We start from the raw sequence: 19,161 nt of genomic DNA, 5'->3' as shown, positions 1-19,161 counted from the left end.
TTACTATGTCAAAGGAGTGTGCTTCATGCACAGCAGTGTTTTTTTCTCACTCTGGGATCCCTACATACTCAAGATAGTACACATTCTCAAGCTAGTGGGTCTGAACCAGTATGGTTGGATTCATTAAAAGGAATGATCTCAAATATTTCACATAAATTATCCCAAAATGAGAAGGAGACGCAATACTTAAGACAATCTGTGGATGACCTGATGAATAGAGATTAAGTGGCCATTCCAGCGTCTCAGACCCCTGCCATTTGTCCACAAAAGCGTACACTGGCCCAAATCATGCAGACTGATACTGATGATGATGTATCAGACGTTGAGGAGGGTGAGGTGGACTCGGGAGGGGGGGATGCAGCCTTGTCACAGGGAATACAGGCCCTGATAGAGGCTATTAGAGATGTCCTGCACATTCCTGACAAAGCGACAGAGGACGATGAGGAATCTTATTTTAATGTAAAAAAGAAATCCTCAGCTACTTTCCCTGCATCTAGGGAATTAAATTCCTTATTTGAAGAAACTTGGTTTAATCCTGACAAGAAGTTTCAGATCCCTAAAAGGTTACTCACATCTTTACCTTTTCCTCAGGATGATAGAAAAAAATGGGAAATCCCACCGATTGTTGACGCATCGGTATCTAGATTATCACGTAACATAGTTTTATCGGTCCCGGGGGCAGCCTCCTTAAAACATTCTGCAGACCGCAAGATTGAGACCACTCTCAAATCTCTGTACACAGCTGCGGGGGTGGCCCAGAGACCCACTATTGCTTGTGCTTGGATCACTAGGGCCATTCCGAAATGGTCAGGTAACCTAATTGAGGGGTTAGATTCCTTACCAAGAGGTGAGATAATTTTACTCCTGCAGTATATACAGGACTCTGCAAATTTTATGGTGGAAGGCATAAAAGAAATTGGATTGCTCAATGCACGCTCCATGGCAGTGTCAGCACGCATGGTTAAGGAGAAAAAATAGAAGCGCTCATAAACCCTATTATTGTGCACCTGAAGTAGGTCAGCCAAAAGTCCAAAAACTAATAATATAATAAATTTTAATAGATTTTATTAAAAGCAATTATGTATGCTGTATCACTATAAAAATATAACATGTGTTTGTATAGCAATACTGTAACAATGAAGCTCATGTTTCAAACAATTGCAAACATTGTTATAACCTTGTATCAAATTATGCTGTTAAAAAGTACTGTTGTCAATCAGGTGTAATGCCGGGCGTCCCCGGATCTGACAATTAGCATTTGATTGAAATAACTGTGATAGAAATACAATAAGGCTAATTGAAGCCGCTGTGATGAAATGGCTGTTTTATAGTTACCGAGTCCAGTAAGGTGGTAGATAACGTAGTCCGATTGCTGAATAGCCGCTGATGTAAATTAAATTGACCACGGTAAGTGCCTTAGGCTGCTGTATCCAGCTGTGTGAACAAAATTATTGGATGGAGCTGTCAGTGTCGGCGGTGTTTGAACCGCTCCAGCAATCAATGAAGACAGCCGCTGGATGTGGCAGAGAGTGTAGTCCCGCAAATAAATATAAAGGATTGCGGTCAAACTTTGAAAAAGTTATGTGTAGCCGTGACGAAACGCGTCAGGACTCAGCCCACTGTTGCCGCAAGCCAGTCTCGGGTGGACATCATAGACATCGGCCACGCTGCCTATCATCATACACCACTTCAAGCATTGCACGGGAGACGAGGCAGTAAATCCCCCTCCAGCTTGTCTGTTGACCGCAATCCTTTACATCCATTTGCGGGACTTCTCACACTGCTACATCCAGTGGCCGTCTTCATTGTTGGCCGGAGAGGTCCATACACCGCCGATACTGACAGCTCCACATAATACCTTGTTCACGTAAGTCAGTCTCAGGTGGACATCACAGACATCGACCACGCTGTCTACTATTATATACCGCCACAAGCACTGCATGGGAGACGAGGGACAAAAATCCCCCTCCAGCTTGTCCGTTTGACCGCAATCCTTTATATTTATTTGCGGGACTACACTCTCTGTCACATCCAGCGGCTGTCTTCATTGATTGCTGGAGCGGTTCATACACCGCCGACAATGACGGCCCCATCCAATAATTTTGTTCACATAGCTTGGATACGGCAGCCTAAGGCACTTACCGTGGTCAATTTAATTTACATCAGCGGCTATTCAGCAATCGGACTACGTTATCTACCACCTTACTGGACTCGGTAACTATAAAACAGCTATTTCATCACAGCGGCTTCAATTAGCCTTATTGTATTTCTATCACAGTTATTTCAATCAAATGCGAATTGTCAGATCCGGGGCCCCCAGCATTACACCTGATTGACAACAGTACTTTTTAACAGCATAATTTGATACAAGGTTATAAGAATGTTTGCAATTGTTTGAAACATCAGCTTCATTGTTACAGTATTGCTATACAAACACATGTTATGTTTTTAGTGATACAGCATACATAATTGCTTTTAATAAAATCTATTTTAATTTATTATATTAGTTTTTGGACTTCTTTGGCTGACCTATGTAAATGCTGATTTACATACAGGACTAAAGTAACACTTTAAAAAGACATTTCATACACTTTAAATGAAGCCGCTGCGGCCGCTATACTTAATCCACAACCTACGTACCTATTACACCATTAGCGTACAGAGTCCCGTACCGTGTACGGACTTTGCGTACAAACGCCGCGCTGACTGTACAAAGTACACACCCAAACATACACCGTGAACCCTTAACAGCTATGCATGCGATAGTAATACACTTAAAACCTTAGCAGGGAAAGGAAAACACGACACCAGATTGTATTTAAACTGCTGGGTTCCGACACCACAACATATTATTACTGAAAGGGGGTTACAATCACAAAGCAATACAATACAAAAGAATAATGGCTACAGTCAATGGTACATACTTTTGGTTTCGCCAGCGCTTCCCGGTCCGGTCCTCAGTCATCAAGGGTGATGACCTTCAGAGTCTGTGATAGTGACCTGGCATGCAGCTGGCTCTTTCTACAGTAGATCAAAACATAATACAATAGACACTGTATGCTCTTCTTCCATTGGTTCGGGGGTGGGACATATCCTGTGCACCGGGGATCATTGGTAAGCTCAAGAAGTGGGCGATGGCTAAGACTTGAGATGTGATTTCTGTTGTTTACATCTGAGTTCCCACCCCATGACCAGTTAAACCCATCACATTAATCATACATAAATCTGTTATTATTAATAATTTTAATGTGGTAATATATAATAATAATCTTATTCCCACCAGATTAATGTTTACGTGACTCTGAACAATATGATCCCACACATGATATGATTATCTATTTCCATCCTCAAGATATACATATATCCAAATACTTTATATATATATATATATATATATATATATACATACATACACACACACAAACTCCTGTTATTACTATTTGTTAGGAATTATATATATATATATATATATATATATATATATATATATATATATATATATATAAGCAAAAGAAAGAGGCGGCACTCCCAGCACTTTTCAATAGTGAAAAAAATACTTTATAGTACACAACGTTTCGGGGGGTCTCACCCCGTCATCAGGATAAAGGTGCAATGTACAGAGAAAGATATTTATACTTACCCGCTGTCCGTGTCACGCCTGACGCCGGCTGCAGCCCACGATCACCCGCACCCGCTTCCGGATCCAGGGCTCTGACGTCACCGGAACCCGCGAGGTCACGTGGGTCCACGCCAAGCAGTCTGGGGGAGACGGACAGCAAGTATTTACATGTTACCTTGGTAACCAAATACAAAACAGTGAGCAATACTTAAGATGTGAGGAAAACCCCACAATGGGACAGTGCAAATAATCAAAATACAATGTAATTACAGACAACATAATGAAGCACAAAATGCGGGCTATACAGACCATAAATCTCTAAAAAAACTTTTTTTTAGAATGAAGGGAAATTCTTTGCTCTAAATAAGGCATCCGGAACCTGCAGCTGCACTGAAGTACATAAATGAAAATGTTGCACGAATCGGACTGTCACTGATCTTTAATAAATGGGCACAAAATTATAACTGCAGAATAAAGACTACTCTTGAATGAGAGACACTGGGCATGGGGTAAAAAATAGAAAATCATTAGAGTAAATATCGATGCAGTTAAACTGGAATGCTTATGCCAATTACCAAGCATTCGGCATTGCCTATGCATCATTTAAATAAATGCAGCATTTAAATAAATGCAGATAAACTTAACGATTCGTTCAATCCCTTAGGGTTCACTGTATCCAGGGTATAGATCCACCAAGCCTCTAATTGAAGTAGCTTCTTGCCTCTATCACCTCCTCGTAGAGACTTGGGCACCTGTGCAATCATTCTATATCTTAATGCCGCCAGACTATGCTTGGCCTGCGCAAAATGCCTAGCCACTGCTTGATCGCTGGTGCCGGATACCAGTGCTGCCCTAATAGCAGTTCTATGTTGGGCAATCCTTTCTTTAAATTGCCTTTCTGTCTTGCCCACGTAGTGCAATCCACATGGGCAAGACAGAAGGTACACCACAAATTTAGAAGTACAGGATAGAGCTGGCTTGATGAAAAATACCTTTCCAGAAAATGGGTGATAAAACTTATCACCTACAATGAGTGCACTACATGTAGTGCACCCTATGCATCTGAAGCACCCTCCTTTCCTAGATAGAAAGTGCTGCTGTTTAGGCGGCCCCATCCCCGTTATATCTGTGCGAACTACACGGTCTTTTATATTGGGGCCTCTAGTAAAACTGGGAAGGAGCCGTGAATTATGCAATGATGGTAATTCTGGCTCTGAGTTTATGATGGGCCACAGTTGTTTGGCCCTTTTACAAGTGTATTTACTTTTGCTGGTGTACCGATTAACCCAAGGGATTGATAAAGTGGTATCTGTGCTTGATTCTTTTTGTTTCAATAATGTCGCGCGATCCATTGACAGAGCCCTCAATTTGGCTTGTTTAAGCAATTTATGTGGATATCCTCGTTCTAGGAATTTAGAGGTCATTTTGTCTATTTGCACCTCTCTATCCTTGACATCACTGGAGATCCGACAAGCTCTAATAAATTGAGAAAAGGGTAAACTGTCAATGGTCGCGGCAGGGTGAAAGCTGTTGTGCTGTAGGAGGGTGTTACGGTCCGTAGGTTTTACAAACAGACTAGTACGTAAACATCCCTGAACAATACTGATGTCAACATCAAGAAAATAAACCCTCTCAGTACTGATGTTGGCTGTCAACTTAGCTGGACAGGAGGAAGTATTATGGGCTGATATAATCTCCTGTAGACGCTCAATGCTACCTGTCCAGAATAACAAAATATCATCTATGTATCTAAAATATTTAAATACATAGTTTTGAACGGAGGGCTCTGAAAAAAACAATTTGTTTTCAACAACATGCATAAATAAATTAGCATACGAGGGGGCCACCCGGCTCCCCATAGCACACCCTGCTTGCTGCAAAAAGAAATTACCATCAAATAGAAAAAAATTGTGCCTTAATGTAAACTCCAATAATTTCATAAAGAAACCTATTTCAGGTCCCTCATATAATGGGTTGTCAACAATCAATTCATGCACAGCCGCCAACCCCAAATCATGAGGAATGCAAGTATATAAACTTGTGACATCAATACTGGCTAAAATCATATCTGTAGGTAATGGGCCAATATCCTCAAATGCTCTTAAAAGTGACGATGTATCTTTAAGGTGCGTTCTAGTGCCCTGAACTACTGGCTGCAGAAAGAAATCCAAAAAACTGGCTACCGGTTCACACAGCGACCCCCTGGCTGATATAATCAGTCTGCCCGGGGGGTGCTGTGGATCCTTGTGTAGCTTAGGGATAATATAAAAAATTGGAACCACAGGAAACGTTTTACACAGAAATGCCTTGGTATCCGCATCTATTATACCATCCTGTAGTCCAATCTGTATAATACCCAACAATTCCTTCTTAAATCTCTCAGTTGGATCTACCGACAGTCTGGAATACGTCTTGGAATCGTCCAACAGCCTGAGACATTCCTGTTTGTAAAAGCTGAGGTCCATAACCACAACGGCACCCCCCTTGTCCGCTCCCCTGATGATGATATCTTGACGTTTACTTAAGTCATTGAGAGCGGACCTCTCATCTCTTGAGAGATTATGATGGATGTAGGGGGCCATTGTAGAAGGTTCCTGGCTGCAGGTATCCAGCAACCTATGAAATGTACGGACTGAAGGATTGAATGACTGTGGGTCAAACGTTGAAGCAGGTTTAAATTTCTTGACTGTCTGTAAGTCATCAAAGGTTCCTGTCACACCACCGTCAGTTATTCCACCAAGTCCTTTATTTTTATTTTTATTTTTGTCAAAAAATTCTCTAATTTTGAGTTTTCTATGAAACTTGAAATTGTCCACCTTCCACTGGAAATCTTGGTGGAAGTGTGTAGGCACAAAGCTGAGACCTTTGGCCAACACCTGTGTCTCAGCTTTGGTCAGAGGCTGGCTGGATAAATTGAAGATTAGGTCCTGCGACCCCTCGGTGGCTTGTTTGCGCCTCTGCCTTTCCGTCTGCTTCCCCCTTCTCGTGCGTTTATTCTTGACCCGGCCTTGTAGGCTCGGGTATCCACACCTAAAGGGGCACTCTTTGGAGCCTGTGTTGCCTCATTGTCACTGGCTGAAGTGCTGGAATAAGTGGTAGCTCTCTGTGCTCTGGTTTTGGTAAAGTGCATTGTGCCTCTTGGTGGTCTGTTGGTGGTGTGCAACCAGTTGTACACTCTGTGTTCCGTGTAGTCCTGTTGAACTTTAATGAGTTTTTCTTTTTTGAACTTGAGGAGATCCTTCTGGTAGGTATCCAGCTGCTGTTGTAGTTGATTAATCCAATTCGTCTTGTCGTCTTGTCTTAAAGAAATCAGATGCTCCTGCTCAAATCCTGTAATTTTTTCTTTTACAGCGTTAAGTTCTTTAGTGGATTCCTCAATCACAAGAAGTATGAGATCCATAGAACACTTGTTGAGGATCGCTATCCACTTAGAGCAGAAAGGGATGCTGTATCTGCCAATCGTCGGGATGTTGTGAAGTCTAAAACCCCTAGGGATCTGTTTATTTCTATAGTATTCTGAGAGGGTCAAACCATGGTATTTAAAGTCCATTTCACGTTTTTTCAATTTAAACCACTCTCTGTATAGATCCTCATTTGAGCCACTGGCTTGTAGATCAAACTGGGGTTCTGTCCTTAAAATATCGTTGGCCTCAGCATCAGAAAAACTAAATGTGTCTGTGGTGTCACACACGAGCATCTGGTTAACAAGTTCCGTTGCTGTGCTATCTGAGCCAGTCATATTGCCCACACAGTGCTTCAAAGTGACGTGCAGAATAAAGTGCAAGTGCTGTTATAAAGAGACCAGTGCTGGTTTAAAGTGCTAAGTGCCAAATTCAGTGCTGCAAGTCCTGAGAGTATAAATAATGCTGATTACTGGTGCCTTGGTAGCTAATCAGGTTCCTAAACAGGGCCACCTGTAGCCATACATACCACTGTGCAACCCGGCACTCAGAGGGACAGCAACACCTTGGAATAACTGGCTGGGGTGCCCTCCATGAGACGAAGAATCTCCAATGTAAGCAAAAGAAAGAGGCGGCACTCCCAGCACTTTTCAATAGTGAAAAAAATACTTTATAGTACACAACGTTTCGGGGGGTCTCACCCCGTCATCAGGATAAAGGTGCAATGTACAGAGAAAGATATTTATACTTACCCGCTGTCCGTGTCACGCCTGACGCCGGCTGCAGCCCACGATCACCCGCACCCGCTTCCGGATCCAGGGCTCTGACGTCACCGGAACCCGCGAGGTCACGTGGGTCCACGCCAAGCAGTCTGGGGGAGACGGACAGCAAGTATTTACATGTTACCTTGGTAACCAAATACAAAACAGTGAGCAATACTTAAGATGTGAGGAAAACCCCACAATGGGACAGTGCAAATAATCAAAATACAATGTAATTACAGACAACATAATGAAGCACAAAATGCGGGCTATACAGACCATAAATCTCTAAAAAAACTTTTTTTTAGAATGAAGGGAAATTCTTTGCTCTAAATAAGGCATCCGGAACCTGCAGCTGCACTGAAGTACATAAATGAAAATGTTGCACGAATCGGACTGTCACTGATCTTTAATAAATGGGCACAAAATTATAACTGCAGAATAAAGACTACTCTTGAATGAGAGACACTGGGCATGGGGTAAAAAATAGAAAATCATTAGAGTAAATATCGATGCAGTTAAACTGGAATGCTTATGCCAATTACCAAGCATTCGGCATTGCCTATGCATCATTTAAATAAATGCAGCATTTAAATAAATGCAGATAAACTTAACGATTCGTTCAATCCCTTAGGGTTCACTGTATCCAGGGTATAGATCCACCAAGCCTCTAATTGAAGTAGCTTCTTGCCTCTATCACCTCCTCGTAGAGACTTGGGCACCTGTGCAATCATTCTATATCTTAATGCCGCCAGACTATGCTTGGCCTGCGCAAAATGCCTAGCAACTGCTTGATCGCTGGTGCCGGATACCAGTGCTGCCCTAATAGCAGTTCTATGTTGGGCAATCCTTTCTTTAAATTGCCTTTCTGTCTTGCCCACGTAGTGCAATCCACATGGGCAAGACAGAAGGTACACCACAAATTTAGAAGTACAGGATAGAGCTGGCTTGATGAAAAATACCTTTCCAGAAAATGGGTGATAAAACTTATCACCTACAATGAGTGCACTACATGTAGTGCACCCTATGCATCTGAAGCACCCTCCTTTCCTAGATAGAAAGTGCTGCTGTTTAGGCGGCCCCATCCCCGTTATATCTGTGCGAACTACACGGTCTTTTATATTGGGGCCTCTAGTAAAACTGGGAAGGAGCCGTGAATTATGCAATGATGGTAATTCTGGCTCTGAGTTTATGATGGGCCACAGTTGTTTGGCCCTTTTACAAGTGTATTTACTTTTGCTGGTGTACCGATTAACCCAAGGGATTGATAAAGTGGTATCTGTGCTTGATTCTTTTTGTTTCAATAATGTCGCGCGATCCATTGACAGAGCCCTCAATTTGGCTTGTTTAAGCAATTTATGTGGATATCCTCGTTCTAGGAATTTAGAGGTCATTTTGTCTATTTGCACCTCTCTATCCTTGACATCACTGGAGATCCGACAAGCTCTAATAAATTGAGAAAAGGGTAAACTGTCAATGGTCGCGGCAGGGTGAAAGCTGTTGTGCTGTAGGAGGGTGTTACGGTCCGTAGGTTTTACAAACAGACTAGTACGTAAACATCCCTGAACAATACTGATGTCAACATCAAGAAAATAAACCCTCTCAGTACTGATGTTGGCTGTCAACTTAGCTGGACAGGAGGAAGTATTATGGGCTGATATAATCTCCTGTAGATGCTCAATGCTACCTGTCCAGAATAACAAAATATCATCTATGTATCTAAAATATTTAAATACATAGTTTTGAACGGAGGGCTCTGAAAAAAACAATTTGTTTTCAACAACATGCATAAATAAATTAGCATACGAGGGGGCCACCCGGCTCCCCATAGCACACCCTGCTTGCTGCAAAAAGAAATTACCATCAAATAGAAAAAAATTGTGCCTTAATGTAAACTCCAATAATTTCATAAAGAAACCTATTTCAGGTCCCTCATATAATGGGTTGTCAACAATCAATTCATGCACAGCCGCCAACCCCAAATCATGAGGAATGCAAGTATATAAACTTGTGACATCAATACTGGCTAAAATCATATCTGTAGGTAATGGGCCAATATCCTCAAATGCTCTTAAAAGTGACGATGTATCTTTAAGGTGCGTTCTAGTGCCCTGAACTACTGGCTGCAGAAAGAAATCCAAAAAACTGGCTACCGGTTCACACAGCGACCCCCTGGCTGATATAATCGGTCTGCCCGGGGGGTGCTGTGGATCCTTGTGTAGCTTAGGGATAATATAAAAAATTGGAACCACAGGAAACGTTTTACACAGAAATGCCTTGGTATCCGCATCTATTATACCATCCTGTAGTCCAATCTGTATAATACCCAACAATTCCATGGGGAGCCGGGTGGCCCCCTCGTATGCTAATTTATTTATGCATGTTGTTGAAAACAAATTGTTTTTTTCAGAGCCCTCCGTTCAAAACTATGTATTTAAATATTTTAGATACATAGATGATATTTTGTTATTCTGGACAGGTAGCATTGAGCGTCTACAGGAGATTATATCAGCCCATAATACTTCCTCCTGTCCAGCTAAGTTGACAGCCAACATCAGTACTGAGAGGGTTTATTTTCTTGATGTTGACATCAGTATTGTTCAGGGATGTTTACGTACTAGTCTGTTTGTAAAACCTACGGACCGTAACACCCTCCTACAGCACAACAGCTTTCACCCTGCCGCGACCATTGACAGTTTACCCTTTTCTCAATTTATTAGAGCTTGTCGGATCTCCAGTGATGTCAAGGATAGAGAGGTGCAAATAGACAAAATGACCTCTAAATTCCTAGAACGAGGATATCCACATAAATTGCTTAAACAAGCCAAATTGAGGGCTCTGTCAATGGATCGCGCGACATTATTGAAACAAAAAGAATCAAGCACAGATACCACTTTATCAATCCCTTGGGTTAATCGGTACACCAGCAAAAGTAAATACACTTGTAAAAGGGCCAAACAACTGTGGCCCATCATAAACTCAGAGCCAGAATTACCATCATTGCATAATTCACGGCTCCTTCCCAGTTTTACTAGAGGCCCCAATATAAAAGACCGTGTAGTTCGCACAGATATAACGGGGATGGGGCCGCCTAAACAGCAGCACTTTCTATCTAGGAAAGGAGGGTGCTTCAGATGCATAGGGTGCACTACATGTAGTGCACTCATTGTAGGTGATAAGTTTTATCACCCATTTTCTGGAAAGGTATTTTTCATCAAGCCAGCTCTATCCTGTACTTCTAAATTTGTGGTGTACCTTCTGTCTTGCCCATGTGGATTGCACTACGTGGGCAAGACAGAAAGGCAATTTAAAGAAAGGATTGCCCAACATAGAACTGCTATTAGGGCAGCACTGGTATCCGGCACCAGCGATCAAGCAGTGGCTAGGCATTTTGCGCAGGCCAAGCATAGTCTGGCGGCATTAAGATATAGAATGATTGCACAGGTGCCCAAGTCTCTACGAGGAGGTGATAGAGGCAAGAAGCTACTTCAATTAGAGGCTTGGTGGATCTATACCCTGGATACAGTGAACCCTAAGGGATTGAACGAATCGTTAAGTTTATCTGCATTTATTTAAATGCTGCATTTATTTAAATGATGCATAGGCAATGCCGAATGCTTGGTAATTGGCATAAGCATTCCAGTTTAACTGCATCGATATTTACTCTAATGATTTTCTATTTTTTACCCCATGCCCAGTGTCTCTCATTCAAGAGTAGTCTTTATTCTGCAGTTATAATTTTGTGCCCATTTATTAAAGATCAGTGACAGTCCGATTCGTGCAACATTTTCATTTATGTACTTCAGTGCAGCTGCAGGTTCCGGATGCCTTATTTAGAGCAAAGAATTTCCCTTCATTCTAAAAAAAAGTTTTTTTAGAGATTTATGGTCTGTATAGCCCGCATTTTGTGCTTCATTATGTTGCCTGTAATTACATTGTATTTTGATTATTTGCACTGTCCCATTGTGGGGTTTTCCTCACATCTTAAGTATTGCTCACTGTTTTGTATTTGGTTACCAAGGTAACATGTAAATACTTGCTGTCCGTCTCCCCCAGACTGCTTGGCGTGGACCCACGTGACCTCGCGGGTTCCGGTGACGTCAGAGCCCTGGATCCGGAAGCGGGTGCGGGTGATCGTGGGCTGCAGCCGGCGTCAGGCGTGACACGGACAGCGGGTAAGTATAAATATCTTTCTCTGTACATTGCACCTTTATCCTGATGACGGGGTGAGACCCCCCGAAACGTTGTGTACTATAAAGTATTTTTTTCACTATTGAAAAGTGCTGGGAGTGCCGCCTCTTTCTTTTGCTTACATTGGAGATTCTTCGTCTCATGGAGGGCACCCCAGCCAGTTATTCCAAGGTGTTGCTGTCCCTCTGAGTGCCGGGTTGCACAGTGGTATATATATATATATATACATATACATCTCCAAGAGTTTAGACTATGAATGTTAATATCTCAGATTTCTAAATGTCTGGTTTGTATTTTTGTTAGCTATTGCTAATTAAGTTTCTCTCAGCTTAGGTTCCTGGGTATTGTCTCTTGGTTTGTTTTGTCTTCAAGTGAGTCAATGACAATCCAGTACTTATTGTTTTCAATAGAAACTCGGCTACCCTAGTAAACAAAGGTGTTTGCCTTCTTCATAGAATTTCAACGCTTAGTGTAAATAAGGCCATTGTATTTTAGTCTCTGGGAGTTTAATTTATGTGTGACCGATCTTCATGCAATTTAGAAGAAGAAGCAGACAGTGTGGGATTTATGCAATATATAGATTAGATTTATGATATGTCTTTGTGGCTTTTCCATGCGAGTACAAATTCCACTGTAATTACTCATACCACGCACTAATGCGCAGGACAGCGGGAGCGACCATACGCAATTTGAGAATATGTGCACGCACAGCCGAATACGTACGCACACGGAGGCCATCTTTTTGGTGTTTGTACGTAATGTGTGTGTTGTAATATTTTCTGACTTCGACACCTACTTCAGGTACACAATAATAGGGTTTATGAGCGCTTCTATTTTTACTCCTTTAACCATTCATTAACTAGGATCAATACACAAATCCTTTGTAGAGGCGACTGTACATCCTTGTTGTTCACCTGTCCCTTTTTGGACCAGTAACATATGGTTTAATTATATTGTGGTTTAACAAGGATTTGGGCGCTGCTAGTCTGTAGTGTGGCAGGGCCCTATGGCTACGTCAGTGGACGGTGGATGCGGATTCCAGAAAGGGTGCGGAAAGCCTACCTTTCACAGGTGAGGCCCTGTTTGGTGACGAACTGGATACGTGGATATCCAAGGCTACAGGGGGTAAGTCTACATATCTTCTTTCCGCAGCCCCACCAGCTAGGAAGACCTACTCTGCTCCGACTCTGCAGTCCTTTCGGACAGCAAAATTCAAACATAAAGCTAAGGGTTCTTCTACAGCTTTCAAAGGCAATAGAGGTAAACCCAGAAAACAAGCAACTGCAAGTTCACAGGAACAGAACTCCGGTTCTGCTTCCTCAAAGCCTTCAGCATGACGGTGGACCTCTCTGCCTGGGAGACAGGCAGGTGGGAGCCCGATTAAGAGATTTCAGTCACATATGGGCGACGTCATGCCAGGATCCCTGGGTCAAGAGGTCATCGCCCAGGGCTACAGACTGGAGTTTCAGGAACTCCCATCTCACAGATTCTTCAAGTCAGGCTTACCAGCTTCTCAGGTGGCAAGTATAAATTTACAGGATGCAATTCAAAAACTGGTATAGGACCCTCAGCACTCTCCCACCCTGTTTGGGAGCTTTGGTACATCACCATGGTACTAATGTGGACCCCAGTATCCTCTAGGACGTAAGAGAAAATAGGAATTTTCCTACCGGTAAATCCTTTTCTCGTAGTCCGTAGAGGATACTGGGCGCCCGCCCAGTGCTTCGTTCTTCCTGCACTGTTACTTGGTTAAGTAATGTTGGTTCAGCCGCTGCTGTTCCTGTTTCAAGTTTGGATAGCATGGGTTTCCTCTTGTTGTGTGTGATGGTTCGGAATCTTACCACTATCCTTATCTATCCTTCTCTTGAAGTATGTCTGTTTCCTCGGGCACAGTATCCTAGACTTAGTCTGGCAGGAGGGGCATAGAGGGTGGAGCCAGCCCACACTATCAAATTCTTAAAGTGCCCATGGCTCCTAGTGGACCCGTCTATACCCCATGGTACTAAATGGACCCCAGTATCCTCTACGGACTACGAGAAAAGGATTTACCGGTAGGTAATTTAAAATCCTATTTTTTACCTTCCACTCATAAATAAAAACATTTTTTGTAATCGCTTTATCTGCAATTTTCCTGAAATCCAAACGGTTCCAGACAGTTGGAACCTGTTACATTGGCCCAAATGTATTAAGCCTTAACAAGAGATAAATCGGAGGCGCATAAGGAGTGATAAATGCCCAGCCAACCATCTCCTAACTAATTTTTCAAACACAGCCTGTTACAAGGCAGTTAGGTAGCTGATTGGCTGGTCATTTATCACTCCTTTTGCGTTTCAGATTTATCTCTTGTTAAAGCTTAACACATTTGGGCCGTAACCCCCTATGTTGTTACAGGTATTGTGCTAGTTCCTGGCCCCATGCAGTTGATAATCACAGGCAGAGCTGAAGTTCCTGCCATTTTTTTCTTTTATTTTACAGTTACAGTGCTATTTTCTGGATATATAGAATAACAATGTCCACCTTTTGCTTCATGGAACTTTTTTGTTAGTAATTTAGACTGGGTACCTGTTCTGAGCATTTTACCCTTTACTGCCTGTCAAACAGCCTGACTGTATATCGCCTTAAAAAAAAATAGGATGTTGTGAGTTGGAATAAGATGTGGGAAGTAGATGTTGTCTCATGAACTTGCTGCACTCAAAGAGCATTCCTAACTAAACTTGTTTGTTTTGCCAATATTTAGGCATGAATGGGTTTGTTCCTGTTGTAACACAAGAGGAATTTTCCAGGACAAAGGATGAAGATGATGAAGGACAGAGTGACACATCGGAGGATATTTATGAGGCTTGGTCCGCTTACAGAAGTCCTAACTGGGGAGGCAGCTTATCTGAGGACGATACAGATTACAATCTAAACTCCAGCTCATCAGGGACACAGCCTTATTATCAGTATGAGCAAGAAGACTGGGATGCGGAGATGCTGGCACTGGAAGAACCTTACGGTAAAATTCTTCAAGATTTAGATTGGGGAACACAAAATACAGTATTTCCTTTCTAATTTACCCAATGCAGTCTAACCCAGTCTGACCTGACAGCTGTCCCTCACCACGCGTCTTTCACATTGCTACCCTACTACACATGTTTCCTTCACCTTGCCACCCTGGCCACGTTGCCTGCGCCTTGCCATCCTAGCCACACCTCCCTAACAGAGTCTCCCTCGTCACCTAATCCCTTACTACCTTTAGCACACCAGTGGATCCTCCCTCATATGCTTTCACACTTTGCTGTATATGTACATAAAAAAGAAAAAAAAAAAAAAATATATATATATATATATATATATATATATATATATATATATATATATACACATATATACATATATACTTTGTTTTACTGTGAAAGGAGAGATGACCCAATTTATCTTCCATGTCAGTAGCTTTTGTCATGTAAGAGACTGCAGTTCAGATTGAATTTTCAAAGTGGTGACCAAAAGGGGGTCTGAAACTGAGCACATTTACATAAAAATTAGGAATGGAATAATGGTTACCCTACCATAGAAAAACCAGGGTCATATTTCTCTAATACCCCTTTCACACCGTACAAATAACCCGGTATCGACCCGGCATATTGGCGGGTCGACATGGGTCAGCATGCGGTGTGAAAGCGCCATAGCTGAAATACCGGGTTGCCTGACCCGGCAATTCAACCTGGGAATAAAGCAGTGTTATTCCCGGGTTGAATACCGTGTCAATGGCAGTGTAAACGGGCTACCCATTCACTACAACAGGGAAAGGCGGCGTGGAGACGATCTCATCTCCCAACACCGCCCCAGCTGTTGGCTCCGCCCCCCGCTGCTATGGCAACCCGCCCGGCATATTGCCAGTTCGGGGAAGCCAGCTGCAGCATCCAGTGCCGGATCCCACCCGGGAAGGACCCGTTTCCAGTTCCCGGGTGGGATCCGGGATGCGGCATTGGCGGTGTGAAAGGAGTATAAGTTGGCTGATTTTTCTTTTTTTTTCTTTTGTTGTCTAGTAATAACCAAATATACATTTAATATAGATGTTTGTGCTAAACACTGCAATTACACAAGAAAAGAAGGATTACTCTGCGCTAAATAACACTGTATCAAACAAAAGTGTGCAATCTGTCATGAAGAGTGATTGACTCAGTAAAACTCCAATATATGTAAACAGTTTATATTTAAAAGTGACAAATATGACAAACATGTAACATACAATTTGCAACAATTGTCTGTTCTATCTTAAGAGCAACAATTGATGTATCAGACAATATATTTAAAACTAATTCGTTGGTTCTATTAGGTGAATATTAAATTAAGAAACACTGGAGTCCCAGTGTCTATTTAAATAAAAAGTCCCGCAATAAATTATCACAGTCTCGTGGTGAATTGTTTAAGGAGATTGCAGTGTATAGTTACCCACGTGCTGGTTCCTGAGACAAATTGTAGACAGGGTCTGATTTATAGAATAATGCACGTATGCAGGTATAACTTGCTCATATAGCCGTTCAATATAATATAGAACTACCGCTCCATTATAAGCACAGCACCGCTCCAGAAAGAATGATGAATTGCTGGTGAAATAACACTGTAGGCAGACTTCAAAGGGCTCTCTCCACGTAACGGATGTTAGACCTCACGGCGGAGGCCAGTAGCATTCACCCGGTAAAGGCAGATGAAGTCCTGCGATATTGCAGTGCGCCTGCAGGTAGTAAATAGACACTGGGACGCCAGTGTTTCTTAATTTAATATTCACCTAACAGAACCAACGAATTAGTTTTAAAAATATTGTCTGATACATCAATTGCTGCTCTTAAGATAGAACAGACAATTGTTGCAAATTGTATGTTACATGTTTGTCATATTTGTCACTTTTAAATATAAACTGTTTACATATATTGGAGTTTTACTGAGTCAATCACTCTTCATGACAGATTGCACACTTTTGTTTGATACAGTGTTACTTAGCGCAGAGTAATCCTTCTTTTCTTGTGTAGTTTCTAGTTGTTGGCAACCTAGCAAGTTGCCTTTACTCAGCTGCTATAAATCACTAATTTTATTGAGTCATATCCATTATTAGTGCCGGATAGGAACAAGTCTGTGACATTTGTCCAGATTTGTTCTTTAAAAAAATTTGTTTCTAAACACTGCAATGAACAATTTTAGGTGAGCATCATGGATTTTGGAAACCATTCCCTTAGTGGTTGCTTTTAATCTCCACCTTTCTTTTGACATAGATGAAGAAGACCTGGTTGAAATTGCCTGTAAGGAGCACATTAATCTCTGTGGTTACAAGTCGGTGACTGAAGGGTCTTATAACCCAAGTTTACATCATGTCCCTCCTTTGGAGTGGAGCAATGTGATTAATCTCGGTGCATTTAATACTGAGTCTGGACAGTTTGAAGATGCCGAACAGTAATTATCTTTCATGGTGTGGTATATGAATGAAGGTAAATCCAGGCATCCAACAGAGTCTGTACAAAGAGCTATGCATCTTAAGCCGTCACCTAAACACATGTGGCCGACCACCTAACTTTTTCCAGGTCCTGTGGGCCTTGTTCCCATTTGAGATTCCACTGTTAGCCTTTGCCTGCCGTCGTTCCTTGTAAACCCAAAGTTATAATTTAATCTGCCAGGTCTCACATTTGTGATGGGGATCACACTTTCTTAACAACAAAGGTACCAGTGGTGTAAACCCTCTGTCTCTGGCCATGATGCTTTGTCTGCAAGTACTGGGAGAATATTTTTTTTTTTAAGTTCTAGTCGAGTAGACTAGTTTTACAAAGCAATTGCCTAGAGTTTTTGTCAATCTTTTTTTTTTAAATGAAATATTTTATTTGTTTTTATATTGTTATCTGATTAACAAAATATTGCAAGTGTTTGTTGTTTTTCATTTCCAGAAGGTTGGGTTTGTGTTAGGTTTTATTTTTTTCTGACATATTTAAATCATTTCGATGTGTCCGCAACACCACTGCATTTACTTTAATGGTGACGCTGAAAAAAACAACTTGTTGCACACATTAAATCTTTAATTTTAGGCAGAATGCTGGTACATAAATATGTTGCATGAGTCTCAAAAAGGAACCTACACATCCACAGTTTGTTATTGCAAAAAAAAAAAAGTTTTTATAATCGGCAGCAAAAAATCACATAAAGTGCATACATGTCAATAACTAGAGACAAGACCGAGAGCCATATTAATACCTGTCAAGCATGTCGGTGTGGTCAATGTAAACAGCCTGTTGGTCTCTGGAAAGCATCATATTGTCAACAGCCTTTTGCTCCTAATGCACCTTCGTATATATGAAAATATATATGTTGAAATATCTATGAATGTTTATTTTCCAAAAAAGCAAAAGTCAGGTACACATTGCTTTGTTTTCCACATTCCTTAATGCAGCCACACGGAAAGAAATCTAAGGGGTCAATCATATTCACTGTGAATGGGGTAAGTTGTCATTGCAGTGGCAAAGAAACCACCAAAACTCACTGCCTTTAAGCCCCATCTCGCCCCTGACTCAGATTTTTGTATGCAGCACTGAGGAGCTGCAAACAAAAATCTGTCAGTCCGGAGGTATTGTAAGTACGGCATACTGCCATTCTTGCTCGCGCCGCAAGGATTGACCCCTAAGAGCCAAATTATCCATATATTGAGTCATCTTCCATCAATTTTGCATTATAATAATTTGGAAGTACTGTGTTTTATTATGTATGTTTTCCAGATGCTCATACCCCTTAACTCAGTCTCTTCGATGGCTGGGAGGTAAGGTGTCATTGACATAAGGAACATGTGCCACAGTTGCTTCATTGTTGCTTTTTGTGACTATTAATTAATTAAACAAAAGTATTGTTGAGAAAAAGGACAATTTGTCACTTTTTTTATATTCTGTTATGTGCCCCTAGGTGCCGTTGTTTAAAAATAGAAAAAGTGATATGACGAAGTCTGATGTGTTAATTTCAGAAAGGACGGGATGGGTGGGCAGACTGATAAAACTTCCTGGCTGGAAGGAGACAGCAGTCTAATTCCATGGGCCTGCACGGGCGCAGTGATGGTATGTTAGCCTTTATTTTTAAAGCAGCAATAATTTATAAGGCAGAACAAGGTTGGTCTTGCCTTGTAAACAGGGCCGGTTCAAGGGCGCTCTGCGCCCCGGGCAGGAAGGGGGTGTGGCAT

At 41.8% G+C, this 19,161-nt stretch overlaps 1 protein-coding gene across 4 annotated transcripts in view; it reads left to right on the top strand.

Annotated features, from left to right (window-relative positions):
- COPRS (coordinator of PRMT5 and differentiation stimulator) overlaps positions 1–18,847 on the top strand; it is a 94,227-nt gene extending 75,380 nt beyond the window's left edge. For all 4 annotated transcript variants that reach the window (XM_063963633.1, XM_063963631.1, XM_063963632.1 and 1 more), the window contains 2 exons: positions 14,710–14,967; positions 17,225–18,847. In XM_063963633.1, the coding sequence (XP_063819703.1) occupies positions 14,710–14,967; positions 17,225–17,406 (440 nt within the window). In that variant the 3' untranslated portion in view covers positions 17,407–18,847. The remainder of the gene's footprint in view (positions 1–14,709; positions 14,968–17,224) is intronic.
- Positions 18,848–19,161: the final 314 nt, after the last annotated feature.

This window comes from Pseudophryne corroboree, chromosome 3 (assembly GCF_028390025.1).
Source record: "Pseudophryne corroboree isolate aPseCor3 chromosome 3, aPseCor3.hap2, whole genome shotgun sequence".
NCBI lineage: Eukaryota > Metazoa > Chordata > Amphibia > Anura > Myobatrachidae > Pseudophryne > Pseudophryne corroboree.
This window is presented reverse-complemented; position numbering and strand designations above follow the sequence as displayed.